Consider the following 17,536-nt stretch of genomic DNA (forward strand, 5'->3'; position numbering starts at 1 on the left):
TAGTATGTAGAATGAACGTAATCCGGTCGTACTACACCCATCATGTTGGCATTGTCATGTGACTAATTCACAAATCCTCTCTCGTGGCCTCATGGGATAGTAAAGTGTCCCTCGGATGTGCACTACAGAATCTTGGTGGAATTAGTATAGAATACATAGAATGAATGCATAGAGTATATAGTAATATAGAATGCATAGAATATATATATGACTTGTATATGATTTCAGGTAATCATTAATATAATTAATTCATTTCAGTGATGTAATTATCATGAAGCTGTTAAAATGTTGCTAATTTGTGCATATAATAAATGCATATTGCTAAATCTTTACATTGTAATAAATTATGTTGGATTGTTTTAATTATTGGTATATATGAGTGCTAAAAGTTTGTACACATGCTCTTTAGTTGGCGTATGCATAAGAACATTTTCATGTCAGTTTTTGCCTTTTATAAATCCTAATTGTTTCTCACTTTTGACGTATGATGAAATCCATGGAATTTAGGATCAAATCCCATTGTTCATGGGTTTTATAGGCCCCAAAATATTGCTTGAGCTTGGCTAGCAACCACATAGAAAAACCCTGAAAATGGTCAAAAACACTAGCATGATGATGGCAAATTTTGCCTGGGCAAGCACCGACATTTTTTTTTTTTCCATTTGTTTCAGAAAACAGATATTCAGTTTTTTTTTTTTTTTTTGCATTGGTTGCAGCTTCACAGCTCTCCTTTTTGGCAGTTTCTATATGACTACCACTGCAGCACTCATAATGCCTTTTACTGTTGCTTGATCAGGCTTTCCAGGCTTAATGGGGATTTCTGGAGATTTATGTGGTGCTGTAGGAAGAATCTCAAAGAGGATCTGTGGTGACTTCAACAGGTATTTTACTGTTGTTGTTATTCTGCACCCATATCCCATGTGTCCTGAGGCAAGACTTGAGTGCTCCTCGTGTCTGCTTCAGCGAGTCCAACCCAGGCTCTGGTAAATTAACTAGAGCCCTTCTACTGTCAAGATCCCTGTTCCTGTACTTCTGTGGGCTCTGTGAAGGGTTGGCTGGCTGTTTTGGATATCCATAAAAATCCTTAATGAATGCTAAGTGACTAGTACTGCTGTTTGTCACGTCTCAGTGACAGTAGAGACTAAGATCCTAACCCATCCCTCAGGAGAGAGATGGAGGATGGATGGATCTTGTTTTCTTATATTCAGACAATAGCACATGCATTCTTCAGCACACTGTCCACATAAGCAAATATTCATTTAAAAAGGGAAACATTATATGCAGCTTGTTGCAGATACATTATAGACATACTGTATGTTTTGTCCTGCTATTTAAATTTCATACCTTAGTTATGGTATCCTAGACACTTTTCAGTCAGTGAGCTGAACTTTAGAACTGGATCAGTCTGATTTGTGATCATTCTGACCTGTTTTGTGAACTGGATCAATCGATTAATTGTTAAGATACAACTCAAAAGAACAGAGGGTCGCGAACTTGCATAGGAGCATAGTATACGCATACTGCATGTGTCATCAGCTTAGTATATGCGTACTGTATGTGCACAGCCTGATTTTTCTAACCATGCACGGTGGACAAAGAAACATAGGACACAGAAGAACAACAAACCACTCGAAACTGCAACAACAACAACAACAACAGATGCCCCGTGTTGATGAGCGCTTGTGTGAGGTGGTTGAGAGCAGTGTTGTGGGTAACACATTACAATTAACTTGAGTTACGTAATCAGATTACTGTTTCAAGTAACTAGTAAAGTAACGTATTACTTTTTCAATTTACAACAAAATATCAAATAAGTAACGCAAGTTACCTTTTCACATTTATTGCCTGACATCTCTCCTGTCCCCATGTTGAGAGAAATTACATGCAACGGTGTTGTGTGTGCTGTTTAAACATGATGTTATTGTAGTTCTAGACTAAATGTGAACATGCATTTACTCATCTCACTTGCATGAAAACATTCAGTATTCCTCAAAATGAATAAAAACAGTGAAATACAATCTCAGAATTTTACGCAAACCTGTAATAATTAACTATGTTAAATTATACAAATATACTTTATGTATTTAATCTCACTTTATTAACCAATGTCTTTGCTGCTGACATTCAATGATCTAATTCAACCATACTAATAAGCAAAAATGACTTTAGATTAGATTTATAAATAAGAGTGTTGAACATCCTTCTCCTGTAGCACAGCTGAAAGGTTTGTCTGAGCTGTGCTTTCTACTGTACAGCCGTAAATATGCATTTCCTTCAGCTTGAGGCTTATTCGTATCACTTTTGGTGTGAAAGGGCCTTAGCATTTGCCAAAAAATACTTTTCATAAAAAGTAATGCAATTAGTTACTTTTTTAGAGAGTAACGCAATATTGTAATGCATTACTTTTAAAAGTATCTTTCCCCAACACTGGTTAAGATATACATGCAACTCTAGTTTAAAAGAGTAAAACGTAATTTTTTTTTTTTTTTTAACACTTGTTACTTCTGGAGAGAAATAGCACAGAATCTGGACAGATTCAAGTCCGCATGTGGCGACCATAAAAGTTAAAGAACACTTACACGCAAAGTTAAAAGCACATAGTCCACGCCAAAGGGAAATTCTCCAACGGAAAACACCCTCATTTGTAGCCATTAGTAGACTACTGGCTACTTTTGACCATGTATGGACTTCCAATACCGACACCATAGTTACATATGTATAATACTGTTTACAGCTGCAGATGACGCATTGGGAGCTGAAACCCAATTGACTGTTCGCAAAGACCCACCCCCTTTTAGTTACTGTTGCTACGTCCGACAAACCATGCCAATCTCTCGCCACACATCATGTTCTCACACAGTGAAAAATACATTGCGGAGCAAAGAGGACACTGACAATGCGTCGACAGACAAGACAGGTTACTTTTGATGTGAAACAAAGTCTCAAATTTCAATTTTTGTCATTTTTAAAGAAACTAGTCAATGAATACCATTTTGTGGCTCTTTAATGTGTCGTGACAAATCGCTGTAGCGCCTCAGTTCAAGCAGCTTGTGAACCGATCATCTCTTCGTACTAGTTCATTTATAGCATCAAATAAACATGAATGAACATCATAAGGAATGTTGTTTCAAGCACGGAAAGACGTCAGTACATATAATTTTTCAAGTTCAAGTCCACCGACGTTAATCTGCTAACTCCCCTGACTGCTTTGTCGGACAAAATGGCGGATTCGGCATTATGATTGGTTAGATTGCCTGTCAATCAAACTCCTGTCGAAGGGTCAATTATGGTAAGGGGCGTTACATTTCCGACACACCCTCTAAGCAGTTGATCAGTCACAACAGACAACTTTTGGAAGGGGAGCTTTAAAGAGACAGGAATTTAAACAGAGTGTTTCAGCCAGAGGGTGAAAAGAGGCGCTGCAACAATGTATGGTATAAGATTTTTTTTAAAAACTTTAAATCATGTAAATGTATTCTAGTAGACCCCAAAAATAAAGTAATAAATAAGCATAATGTGGGCACTTTAAAATATGAAAAAATATCTTCTCTAAAACTCCAATACAACAAGTAGGTATAATGATTTCATGTCAGAGGTTTTCATGTCTGTTGTGTAACATTTGATCTAAAGGTCTCAGATAAATTAGCATTGTGCACACATTCATGAATATTTCATCAGTCAGAAGCAACATCACCTCTCAAACATGATGTTGCAGCCCAGCAGAGGAGCTCCCCTGTAGGACTTGGCCAAAGAGGCGCCTCTGCTCTCCTTGGAGGCATCAGAAAAAAAGCATGCCAGCTCAAGCCTTTATGGTTCTGCAGTCCTTGAGGGGAACGAAACCACCATAGCTCATTTCGGAGAAGGCACTGATATGATTTTAGGCAGAGAGGAGCCTTCAGGGACCTAATGGCTGGTGATAAACACTGAAACTCGCCCTTCATCCCAGAGGGGACGTACAATACAAGTCCATTAAATTTGGCCCACAACACCTGCCAGGGGAGCGGCTCTCTGCACTTAGGTTTGTTAGCAGCTGGTCTCTATGTTTGCTTTTTTGCTATTGATCAGGGGCTCACCACCTATGACTCTCTCTGACCAACGTATGGCCCGCTAGACATGGGGCTGCCAATTAACATCAATTCTGAATGCATGATTTAAGTGACTGGTAGCAGAGACCTCACCATTAGCACGAGCGGCCCATGTAGCTCAGGGCTTTGTTATTTGGCTTTAGTACTACACCGCCATGCAAAAAGCTCTAGCGCCCTCCATGAATAATTGACTAACAGCCAGAGACCATTAAGCCACTCTTCCAGAAGGTAGCTCCGCATGACCTTACAAACGCATATGCGTGTGTTTGTGTACTCGCAATAAGGCGAGAAAAGGTCAGTGTATTTGTACGAGAGCTGCAAAAATCAAGTGGGTCGCCAACCATCAGTATCATGATATATGCAGCGTCTCCTGTCATATAGCCCCTACTGTGGAGTAATGGATGTAGCAGTAGCAGAGTTAAATTATCTCTTTCATCTCTCTAACTTGGGCACTTATAGACAGCATAGTGATTTGTGTTGCTATTGGAGCAGTTACTGTACATATGGGCCGTGGGTGGTGAACACACACTGAAGATACTCACCTTTTATGGTAAATATGGGAATATTAGAACGTTTTTCATGGTTAGATGTGTTGTTGATGGGGAACATGGTCTAGCACATGTGCTTCTACACATGTGGGTGACACAAGTTTGAATCTGGCTCCCATCCTGTTCCATTTCAGTTCCCATCATTTACTCTTCTTTTTACACTTTTCTCTGTAATATGGAGTGGCCAAAAATAAAGACAAGAAAATCAAGTAAAAATTTAAAATAAATTTTATGTTTTTAATAGGGCTGTCAATTTAATTTTTTTATTTGATTGGTTTTTGTATTTAAATCCAGTCCCATGATATGTAAAAGCTAATATAATAAATTATAATACAATTTTAAATGTTGCATCAGTTGATATTGGATATTTAATTGTTCATGCTCATGATTTCATATCAAACATTTCTTACTGTGTAAATTAAAGGCAGCGGCTATTTGCACTAAGTGCAAACAGCGATAGATGCTATTTACACCAAGTGTAAATAGAAATTAGATGCTAATTACACTAAGGCAAACCTTCTTTTGGCATTAAAAAGCTACTGTTGGGATTTACTAAAGACACTTTGAAAAGGCGTGGACTGAGTTGTTTTTGCGCAAAATTTATGGGAGGAGAGTATTTCAATGAATCACGCAACGCGATTTACTACTGTTTGTGCTCTTCAATTTACTGGTATTTGCGGCATCATTTAATACCCAAAAAAAGCATGTCTTATTTTGCGGGTTTTAGATATAGATATAGGTATAGATATAGACATAGATAGATATTGGCCTATCTATGTTACTCCAGAAGTAACATAGATAGGCCAACATGGCTTTGCAAACGATATTATATATGTGTACGTCAGGGTTGCCAGGTTTCACAACAAAACCCACCCAATTGCTCCTCAAAACTAGCCCAATCACATTTCAGGGGGGTCCCACAGTAAAGATCGTGTTCTGGGGGGTAAAATTCGCATTTTTGGCTGGGCTCCCCTGGTAAAATTTGCATTCCAGAGGCTAAATATCACGTTACTTTGGGTCGATTCAAGCCGCGGACATGAAAAACAACCCACGGCAATAGTGTAAAAGTAGCCCAATTCTGCGGGAAAACCGCGGACTTGGCAACACTGGTGTACGTGTTTGTCAGATTACATGTAAAGTTGCGCCTGTGTCGACCCGCACATGATGAGCATCATCTCTGCTTATTTGTGACCCAACGCTAATTTGCAATGCTCTTGGTAGATTGCGTTGGTCATTATTTAAATGATTTTACTACGTCTATGTTCTTTAATTTGCACGTTAGCAGTAGATGACGTGCAAGACTTGCCATCCCCATCAGCGCATTTGTGGAATTGCGCTCTCACGCTAATTTGCCCCATTTAGTAAATCTGGCCCTAAGTGAAAATGGCATATTTTCTTAGCTGTAGATGCTATTTACACTTAGTGAAAATAGCGATATATTCTATTACACCATGTAAAAGTAGCAGTTCTTTGCAATAAGTGTAAATAGGAATTAGATGCTATCTATACTATTTAGTATCTATACCATCAGATACTATTTGCACCTCAGTATTTTTACAGGATGCAATAATTGCATAGTGTAAATGATTATATTTATTAAAATTATTAAATGGATGCTGCCTTATTGGTAGAATAAAAACCCTCCCTACACCTTACCCTAACCCTACCCAATAAATTCTTTTAATATTATTAAACCCTCGTTAGGCAGTTTATTTCCACTTTTAGAACATTATTTTAGAACATTCTTTTTTTTTAAACTTGAGTGGCCCAACCAGACACTGGTGGGCGGAGCTAGTGTAAATAGTGTTTGCCAACAAGGGACGCTATTTGCACTTAGTGTAAATAGACACTCCGTAAGTTAAATGACACATCAGAGTAACCTTATACTATTTATTTATTTATTTATTTATTATCTCAATCGCTTTGCACGTTTTCTGAAACAGTCTTAACCTTCTCTACACTGTAATTGCAATTGTCACAATTGTTTGCTGGAACATCAGAACTCTATTGCATGTCTGCAAAATGTAGTTACTCACCCAAAACATTGAATTCATTCTTCAAAACCACCACCACCACCACACATTCTTACATATCTTCCTATTGTTCTTCCACAACGAGCAGTTTTCAGTTTACATGTAACATATTTCTACAAAAATAAATGTACTGAATAAATACAAATGTATTATGAAGTACTGCCGTACCTGCTGCTGTTTAGGGTTCAGACGTTCCTCCATGTTCAAAAATGCTAGTGATTGTTCTGGGCATATATACTCCATATATACTTGATTAAGATTGTGATTCCTATTTCATTACATTGGTGAGTCATTTGCCAATTTAGCAGACATATTTATGGAATATACATGCATATCTGACAGATTTTGATAAATGAATGGATCATTTTGCATGTGATGGCTCACACGATGAAAGAATGTTTAGAAGTTGTGAAGAGTTGTAAATAGTGACAATTTCACTGAGAATCAACTTGATCAACAAGCCATGTGTATTTAGTTATTGTGCAAATTGTAGACAATTATACTTACTCTTGGCATGTGTGCAATTTGCTTAGATCAATAAGAAATTCAAATCTGATGTGTGAACTAAATGTTCAGAGATCTGAACTTACTGTTTTGAGAGAAAAGAAATCTAATTCGAGAATTGAGCCAAAGCGATTGAGGAAAAACTGTAAAAAAACTGCTGCATTTAACTAATAATTTAAAAACACTGTTCAATGTTATGTTATGTAAGCAAATCCCAAAATGAATATCCATTTCACATTTAACATTTAAAATGATTTATTTTAGTTGTTAGTGTTTAATTTTTAATTTAATTAGACAAAATATTATGGTCCATAATGGCCATGAAAATCGGCTTATCAGTATTAGCCAAAATTTCAACATCGCTGCATGACTATTAATATTCCTTATTAGGGTTCAATTAATTCAAATACCTAAATGCAAATCATATTTTTGTCATCATTTTTTTTTTTTTTTTTTTTACAGCTAATATTGATATATTTATTAGCAATTCATTTTTAATATTGTTGGCTCTATGACAGTGTTGCTCTATTGTAAGTTGATTTGGATAAAATAGTCTGCTAAATGCAAAAATGTTATTCATTAATCACAGTATCATGATATAAACCAGTTCTGGTTAAATCAAACAGATTTTTTGTATCCTTGTTCTATGGCTACTGCAACCACATCCCTGCTGTTGTCGTTCATCTTATATTTGTGCTTTTACAAAGCTTACAGATGCAAATCTCACCTTAGAGGGTGTGAACTATGCATCATAAAGAGATTCATACCAATGAGCGTCGTTGCAGGCTGACTGCGTGTTTGGCATGTGTTGGCCATAGCAACTGTGGAACAGAGGATGTTATTTTCTAGAGAATAGCATGATGCATCAGCTGCCAGGCTGTCAGAAATGGCTTTTCCTCCTGTCCACGCTTACTTGTGCGTGCTTTTTCTGTGTTTTAATGAATGACTTTGAGTTTTCCACTGAGGAAAATAACTGCAGCAAAGAAAGAAAACAGTCCTTTATGTCCTGGGAAACAGTAAATCTATTAATCACGTTGCAGCCGAAGTGCAATTCCAATGTAAATGGATTAGAGAAGTGAAGGACTGCGTCGGCCAGGGACTTGAACAATGAAATGTACAGCGGAGCGGCTTGCCAGTATAAATGGACTTTGTGGTGCCTGGGGAGAGAGGCAGGTCTCTAACGCTGAGGCTGAGGTCGGGGAGGGTGTGATGGGAAGGTGAATTCAATAACTCTTAGACCGCTGTGTTCTTGCATTCCAGGAATAAGAGGAGATGAGAACTAGATGTTCTTCCCTTTAAAATTTGTAGGTTGCCATATACACACCTCAAAATATTAGACATTACGGTTGTATTTATGAAGAGTTTGGCAGCTCCAGTCCCTGTGAGTGATGTTTGAGGAGGCATGACGAGGCACTGGGTCATCCACTTGGTTTAACACATGCACACCCAAACACACACACTCATAAGCGTGCCAGCACGAGTCTTGCCGCTGGTTTTGTGTCATTGTTTGCTGTATTGAGGGATTATAGGCTCAGGGTGTTCACGGGCTGTTTTGCACTGGATCCAAACAGCACTCTGATGTGGAGCTGACGATCCCCCGTGTCTTGGCTGCAGATGGGGATTGAGTATAATAATCTGTTTCCCATCTGGAGCCAGTGTTCTCTATGAGGGAAGAAATAATAAAACGAGGAATATGGCCTCAATGACTCTATCCAACTCCAACTGCAGTCATCTCAGCCCAAAAAAGAGGCAGCATTGAAAGCTGGAAAAACATAGAGTGAGTGAGCATTTGTGAATCATATCCAGGCCATATTTCACTTTAACTTTGTTTTCATATATATATATATATATATATATTTTATATATTTATATATATATATTTATATATAATTTCAACAAAATATTATTTTATATATGGGTCAATGACATGATGGCACTTTTTTTTTTTTTTTTTGTCCAAAGGCCTTTATAATAATAAAAAACAAAGATGAGATATCCAAAGGATGTAAGGTAATACAACTAGATCTCTTTTATTGAATCCAAAAGGTTTTAATTATATTTTGCTACATATAAAGCTATTTTAAAGATTTTGAAGTGTCAAAAGGTCATTCGGTTTAACCGTCCAAAGGCCAATACAGCCATTTCATTTGTGATTAAAATATCTTAAAATGTAATAAATGTATATATTTTTTTTATTCTGGCATGATTTTATAACATCATATACTGTATCAACATAGTACACCAAGGTATTAAAATTATGTGTAGAAGTCGTTGCTTTGTTATGAGAAAGAATGTCTGGAAAAATGAATTTCATTGATGTCATTCGGAGTAACCAATATAAAGGCACCATTTTGGATAAAGTCATGCGGTCAATATCATGTGACAGGATGTGACATCATTCAGACACCTGCAAAGGACCACATGGTCATGAAGCAAAGTAACTAACTCTCTTTTAACTATTTGAAAAATTCATGTTTTCACTTGTTCATACGCATGTCCCGAAACATCAGGTCATTCGGTACAACCGCTATAAAACATGGAAAATGTTCTAATATTTTAAAAACCTTTTGTCCTTTTGTTAGCTTGCTAGCGAGCTAACTAGCTATCTAGCTAAATATCAGTCTGTTAGCATTGTTTGAAAATATCGTCATTCGTTATAACCAAATGTGTCATTCAGTAAAACCAAAATTTTGGTTAAACCGAATGACTTTTTTTTAATGACAAATTTTGTCCATCTTGTAAAAAGTGACAAAAGCAGTGTTAATTGATTATAAAAACCACATAATCTCATTGTTAACACATAATAAAACTTCAAAATTAGTTATATCTCCATTATGTTTTTTTTACACTTTAAAAAACCTTATTTGTCAATGACCCATACACATTTAATATAAATTGTATTTTGTGTAAAGAGAATTTTATTTTATTCTACTTGAAAAGTCTGATTACCATAATGTAAAAAGTTATCATTATTGTAATACACTTTACTTTTTTAATAAAAATTAACAAATTAAAAATAGCGCACACATAGTAAATACATAATTATTTAATTACTTCAATATATTATAATAATGAGATGGATGGGATAATGTGCTTAATTGTCAAGAAAAATAATTTTCATTTGATTTTCAGGGGTAATATGACCCGCACATGTTCTTGGCAGGCTTTGTGAGATTGACCCAATATTTGCTGTTTCCATCTGCTGTCATAGGAGAACAATGATCCAGCGTCCAGTAGTTTTTCCAATTTTCTTGGAAAAAAGGTTTATTTAATCTCTATACAAATATTAGTGATATGTAAACTATATCCTCCTAACGAGTAAGCCACACCTATGTGTTCTCTCCAAACAAAAATCAAACATCTACTGGTTTATCCATGGGTTTGTAAATATTTCATTTCCGACATGAATAATTTACCCAGGGTGTGACATAATGCCTGATTCATTTTTAATATCTCTGCAAATTTGAATCCACAAACATTTTATGGTGCAGTGATGGAAGCAGCTTATTTAGCAGGTTCTGCTGTTAGAAAGTGGGATATGCTCTATAGTAAGCAGTAAAAAACTAGACTATAATTATTTATTAGGGTTCAATAAAACCGCTAAGTTATTTTACGTCAGCATAAAGCCACTGAAACTCTGCCAGGTTGTGCTGAAACTTCTGTGTCAAGAAACATCCATCAATGTCACTGTACCTTAATCAAATACAAGATTAGTGTGGAATATGAAATGTGATGCATTTTGGAGGATGAAAGACCATTCATTTCAAGCATTACACACAGCCTAGAGCTTTCTTTAATTGCATTTGCTTGATCTAATCAGACCCAGTTAGTCTACTGTGGTAAGACTGCAAAGCACCTGTGTATGTGTTCCTGCTCCGATGACACACTTCTTTTCCTTTACAGGGTAGAGAGATCTACAGACCAGGTGATCAAGCCTGTCAACGTGGAGGCCTTATCCAAGTGGGTTGGTAAGATCCCACCGGATGTGCTGCGGGACATGCCTGTCATCGCCCCCATGCTGGCCAGGCTCGGCTATGATCCCCACGCCAACCCTCCCAACTACGGCCGGCCCGACCCCCTCGTTCTGGATAACACTAGAAGGGTGAGAATCGCCACAAACTATCTTCTGTGGTGACTTTTTTTTCTATTGTACCTTAAAGCACCTCGACCTCATTTTTCTCCATCCACTACTAAATCATCTTGCTTCTATTATTAGATCAGACATGTACGTATTTGACACATTGCCACGTATGCGGGTTAAAAGTGTTACTCAAGCTAGGCTGTATGTTATGAGACTGGGATCAGAGGATTTGGTATTGCTTAGCTTTTGTGCTCATTATTTACTTTTTACTTTCGTATCCAAGTATTAAAAGCCATTTACATTCCACACATCCTGCAGACACGAGCTGCTCCATGTGTGAAACGGGTACTTAGGTGTGAGTTGCACCTCTGGGATTGAGATATATATATATATATATATATATATATATAATATATATATATATATATATAATAGCCATATTGCCTAGAAAGCTAGAGGCTAGAAATCTCAAACATCACCTATCTTAAATAAGACAAATGAGTCTTTAAGAATAAATATATAGTTAAATATTGGCCATTTTGTTTTAAGTTGACAGAGTTGTGTTTGACAGACTTACATTATGAAAATGTAAGATGAAGTGGCTGTTCTTTATAAAGAACCAAACATTGATTGACACCCTATCGAATTAATTTTGTCATCATTTTTTTCTGAGGTTATTGATTGCTAATGATTCATGGTTCACTGGTGGATATAGGCCCAGCTTACTTCTGTCAAACCTTAATAAATGTACATTCTATATGAGCCGAGTCTGTTGATTGACCAACCATTCCAACATTAGCATGTTTTATATTAATTTTACTTCATTATGCATAATTTCTTTCTAATGTGAAGCTTACAGAATATGGATATGTTGCTTGTACAGAACTATCTCAGTCTTTACTGAGCTGAAGATTAGACCAATTTGGAGGCTAATTTAGTCTGTTTATGATGATAGTTCAAGAATAGTTGCTAGCATTACTTTACACATGGCGAAAATATTACCTCGGAGTGTCCCTTTCTTCTCTCTCTGACTGGAAGTCTAGTTTTAGTAAAGAGAACTTGGGCTCAGTTCTTACATCAGCAGTATAACACCACATTCCCTCACAGCTGCTATCCATTTGCAGCGGTTAATGACGAAATCATATGCTAAACTATGGAAAAAAAGAATATAAAATGTGTTTAATACTCCGTAAGAGCCTTTAAGATTGTAAAAGTGGCTCCAGGCTGTTCCTTGAGCAGACCGGTTTCGAGGTGCTGTGATTTACAGTTGTGCCTGAGGGAAACATTTCTGGTTGTAGCACTGTACCCTTGCCTTACTAAATAATGGATATCATGCCACTCAAGGTGGGCTAGGTGGTCTTGTCATTCACTATGACAGGGCCAATATAAATCTTCACTATGTTAGTCTTTTTCCATGTTGAAATGACACAAAACTTAGGAAAATTGCATGACTTGATGGAGTGCTGACTGTGGTGGAAAGCATTTTTATGCTACTTGAGCAGTGAACCACAGTCACGGTGAAGAGTGTGTCGGGTTTTTTTTTCTTTCTCCAAGGTCTGGAAGAGGCCCTGTCGAGCTCTATCAGTGTGTCAGAGGGTTTGAGGGGAAAAGCTGTGTCAGATTCCTATCCTTGGAAAATTATCAGTGGCATTGACATGGCTGGGCAATGTTTTCTGGCCACATCTTCATCCCAGTTGCCCTTTTTTTTTTTTTTTAGCTATAGGAATGTGATTGTGGTTGGAACGTCTCTAGAAATCCAATGTGAATGCTTTTAAAAGGATAGCCTCACCCAAAAATGAAATTGTCACTATTTATTCACATTCATGTCTGCGTTTTTTGTCAATACAATGAAAATTAATGGGGTCCAGTGCTGTTTTTGGACCCCCTTGATTTTCATTATATTGGCAAAAAACATTCTTCAAAATATCTTCTTTTGTGTTCCAGAAGTCATGCAGGTTTGGAAAGACATGAGGATGAATTTTCGGGTGAACTGTCCCTTTAATACTCCATCTCCATGATGACAATCTGAAGTGGTTGTCAACCTTGAACTATTCTGCAGTTGCGCTCTGCTTGCCATGACAGTTGTTCCCTCTTTCCCACACAGAGAAGATTCCTTTTAGTTGAGCAATTGCCTTTTTTTTTTTTTTTTTTTTTTTTTTGGACATATCATTCAATTGGCACCAATCTCTGTCAGTTCCATATGTTTCTCTTGCTGAGTAAAACTCATGCTGTTCTTCTCACCGAAATGCTGTGTCTTCAAAGCCCCATTTTGTTTGAAAAGGACTATTATTCAACTAACAAATTCTGTAAAGCTATAAAAGGTTTCGACTCGCATGGGCAAAATCATGAATGTTTGATGTTTCGCTCAGAAATGGAGGGGTAGGGGGGCTTTTAAAACTGGGCACAGGAGTGTGCGGTTTGTTAGTAATTGTTTTGTATTTCATCTTTCATTTGTTTGTTTGTGTGTTATCGCACAGTTCGGCTGGTTTTGTGCATGCCTGTGCCCCATAAAGCAGTGCAGATTTCATTCAGCATTCTTTTGAAAAGCTATTGTTGTAGTCCCTCTCCTTCAACAGCCAGATCCATCTTTCTGACTCAAGGCTGTGAGAGAGAGAATGAGAGAGAGAGACATAGGGAGAAGCACATCTGCAGCGTATTAATGTGTATTTCCCCTGGATCAAACACAGCTGCATGGATCAGTCGTTAAGCCTCCCCCCTTCCCTCCTTCGACATGGAGTACGACACACACAACAGTGAAGATCTAAGATCTGCTCACAAGGTGTGCAGTACAGACAGACCGTAACAGAGTGCAGTAAAATTTGTGAACTGTGGTGCGACTCTATTTTTGAAGTCTGAGAAGCAAGCTGAGCTTCAGAAGCAAAGAATATGAGCCGTTTTATTTCAACTCGTTTTAACATCCATTAAACTCAGGGTTTCTCTGTGCTTGAAGTATTGTAGTGCTGTCAGTATAGGCCTCTCATTTGCTCGTGTTGCACTCTCAGGCCTTGGTGTGCTGAAATCCATGCAAACTAAGCATGTGGGTCAATGACCAATAAGAGGGTTCATATGTGCCTTGAGATGTACTCTTTGAATACATGTTGGTTTCATACGATTTGGAAAAACTTTTATACCATTTTCAAGAAATGTTTCAATTTAAAATGTCATGTAGTGCAACCATCAACATATTTGTTATATGATTAAATTGACATTTTAATCATTATTAAAAAAATATTTTAAATATATACAGTTCAAAAGTTTGGGGTCGGTAAGATATTTTAATGTTTTTTAAAAGAAGTCTCTCATTCTCAACAAGGCTTCATGTATTTGATTAAAAATATAATAAAAATATATAAAAAATACAGTATCATTGTTGAAAGAAGTTGTGCTGCTTAATAATTTTGTGTAAACCTTGATTCCAAGATTCTTTGATCAATAGTAAAGTTCACAAGAACAGCATTTATTTGGAATAAAAATCTTTTGTAACATGTCAATAATGTCAATTTAATAAATAATCAATTTAATGTGTCCGTATGGATTAAAAAATATTAATTTTTAAAAATCTTACTGACCCCAAACTTTTGAACAGTAGTGTATATTACAAGATAAAAAGTTTTACAAATACAATGAAATAATTCATACATATCATTGAGATTTTGGGGAGTCGCACCACATGACATTTTACAACCAAACCTATACCTTGTCATAAAATAAATGACATTTTAAATAAATGAATACTCAAAAATGAATTGTTGGATTGTTGTAGTGTCAAGCGGGTTCTACGCAACTATATTGAGTAATTTGTACAAATAACAATGTAGTTGTATGAACAAAATAAATTCAAGTAAAGCTGATAAAATTTCTTTGAGTAAATACAAATCATTTGAATTTGTCACTGTTACATATTTATATGTGCAGTTTATTTATGTGCAGTAAGTTTATTATGTAAGGTGAACACAGTTATTGACTTAATGTACCTCATTAAATTAACTATTTGCTCTACAAAATCAGTTAAATTAAGTTCATGTAGTTACATGAGTTTTTAAGTAATGTGAACAAGGATAGTTTGAGTGAAACTAACAACAGTGAAAGTGTAGATTCAGACAAAACATGAGCATCAGCATTGCTAATTGACTGGCAAACACCACTCGAATTCCTTGCAAATTGTTTTTTACTGCCGTAGGCAACAATAAAATGTACTTTCATATTGAATCTCTCACCTAAATCTCATGGGTACAGTTGGTGACATTGTGGATACATTATTGAAATGATGAGAGGTGATAGTTTATGCCCACAGGAGCATCCAAGTGTGGCAGTATTGTGATTCGTATTGGTATATTTGGTTCTCGTTAGAGTCATGCATCCCACCGGATGAGGATCTGCTTATATTGTGGAAAGAAAGCGAGAAGCGCACAAGAAACTGTCGCTTGTCAGACCGGTATCAGCAATCATACGCAAAAGGCACTGACTTTCTCCATGTATCACTTCGTTTTTCTGAATAAGCATGTGAAATGCTAAAAAATGTGATGTCTTTAAATATAAAAGAAGTTAGATGCATTGAAGTTTTAATTTGATTGCTCATTCTAAGTGTCAGAGCACTCGACTACAAAATCACTCAAAATGCTCATCCTACTGCAAATATTTGCATATAAAACAACTGCCTGGAGTGCTTCAAAATCAGTGTAAGAGGAGCATTTAGGCTTGTACATTACTTGGATACTTTGTTTTCTCACAGCGACCGTCCGTGTTTTTGATTAATTCGGCTGTCTCCTTTACATGATGTCCTTGCTGTAAGCAGGCCACTGTGAATTTTTATTATACACTCTGAATGCAAGTCTTCCTGCCATTTCTGTACAGTATCTGGATAGCTGAAGAAATGGCTTTGAAGTCGCAAGCCTCTCAATAACGAGGTTTCCTTGGTAACAGGGGCGAACTGCAAGACTCCAGCTCATCAGAGAAAAAGCTGCAATGTTGCTCAGTCATGGAGCTGGTCTGTAGAAGAGACATCATGAACTCGAGCACAGGGCCGCAGCTGAGGTCTGGTGAGATCTGATGGCTTTTGCAGCTGCTCTGCCTTAACATGTCATGGTTTTGTCTTCGTTGTTTTGAGGCGGATTTGAGGCACACCAACTATTTGTGCTGCATTTAACTTAAACGATTACCCAGTGTTGCATCAGTTACAATATAAAATTCATTTCTGTGCATTTTTACTACCACTTTGTTTTCATAAAGTCCCTTGTTAAGACCTGTTGAAATCAAATGGATGGTTTTGAGGCTTTTTAGCCCATGTCTGTTAGCTTTGAGGGCATCTAAATGCTAATGTACTCGCAAAGAAAATGAACATTTATTATGTAATATTTTTTAAAAGGGAAGAGCTCCAAACTTCCTGTTTAAGTGATGGAGTCTTTAAAGAGGGAATTCACCCAAAATTAAAATTGTTATCATTTACTTATCCTCGTCATTCTAAACCTGCACACTCTTAGGGTACGTTTACACAACAACGATGTACTAAAAACGGAAAAGTTTTTTTTTTCACGCACAGACGACAATGTTGTCAAATAGATCCCTGTTCAAACAGATTCGCGAAAACAACTAAAAACGCTATATTATGCTGCCAGTCCAGTAGTTGGCGATTAGGGCTGTGTATTGCCAAGAATCTGGTGATAAGATACATATCACGATACAGGGGTTACAATGCGATATATTGCGATACTGTAAGAAAGGCAATATATTGCGACGTTCCTTGTTTTTTTAGAAAAAAGGATGTAATTTTAGAAAAAACGGTCATAAAGAACACACCACCATATGCATAAAACCTTACAAACAGCTTTATTTTATTTAATCAATGCAGTATCATTTGCATTTATATCACTAATCACTATTTTATGCAATCTAAGGGAAAACAGTAAAGTGACTGCAGGATTCTTTAGGTGTGTATGTTTTAAGTTCACGGTATAGCAGTTTTTAATTTCTAAACTATTTAACAACTAGTGCATAGTCCATTTCATGACTGAATATCTGTTTTATATTTAATACTGTAAAGCTGCTTGCTTTAAAGCAGTCTAATGTATAAAGTGCCATTTAAATAATCGTGCCTTCACTTAAGTGCTGAACAAAGCTGGTGCAAACATATCCACATCGCTATGATCAGATGCTTTATGCTGTCACCGCTGTCATTTTTGTTGTGTGTTTATTTTGTTACTGGGAGGAAAACGTGCAGTACATACTACATTTTCTATCGAAACGCCTCTCTCAGCAGCGCGGATGGCATCGGGATATTAAGTGAGC

General features: G+C 36.7%; 1 protein-coding gene across 2 annotated transcripts in view; it reads left to right on the plus strand.

Moving 5' to 3' along the window:
• Positions 1–17,536, plus strand: part of tpst1 (tyrosylprotein sulfotransferase 1) — a 47,317-nt gene that overhangs the window by 18,054 nt on the left and 11,727 nt on the right. For both annotated transcript variants that reach the window (XM_051862198.1, XM_051862199.1), the window contains exon 3: positions 11,074–11,272. In XM_051862198.1, the coding sequence (XP_051718158.1) occupies positions 11,074–11,272 (199 nt within the window). The remainder of the gene's footprint in view (positions 1–11,073; positions 11,273–17,536) is intronic.

The sequence above is a fragment of the Ctenopharyngodon idella genome, chromosome 15 (genome assembly GCF_019924925.1).
Source record: "Ctenopharyngodon idella isolate HZGC_01 chromosome 15, HZGC01, whole genome shotgun sequence".
Lineage (NCBI taxonomy): Eukaryota > Metazoa > Chordata > Actinopteri > Cypriniformes > Xenocyprididae > Ctenopharyngodon > Ctenopharyngodon idella.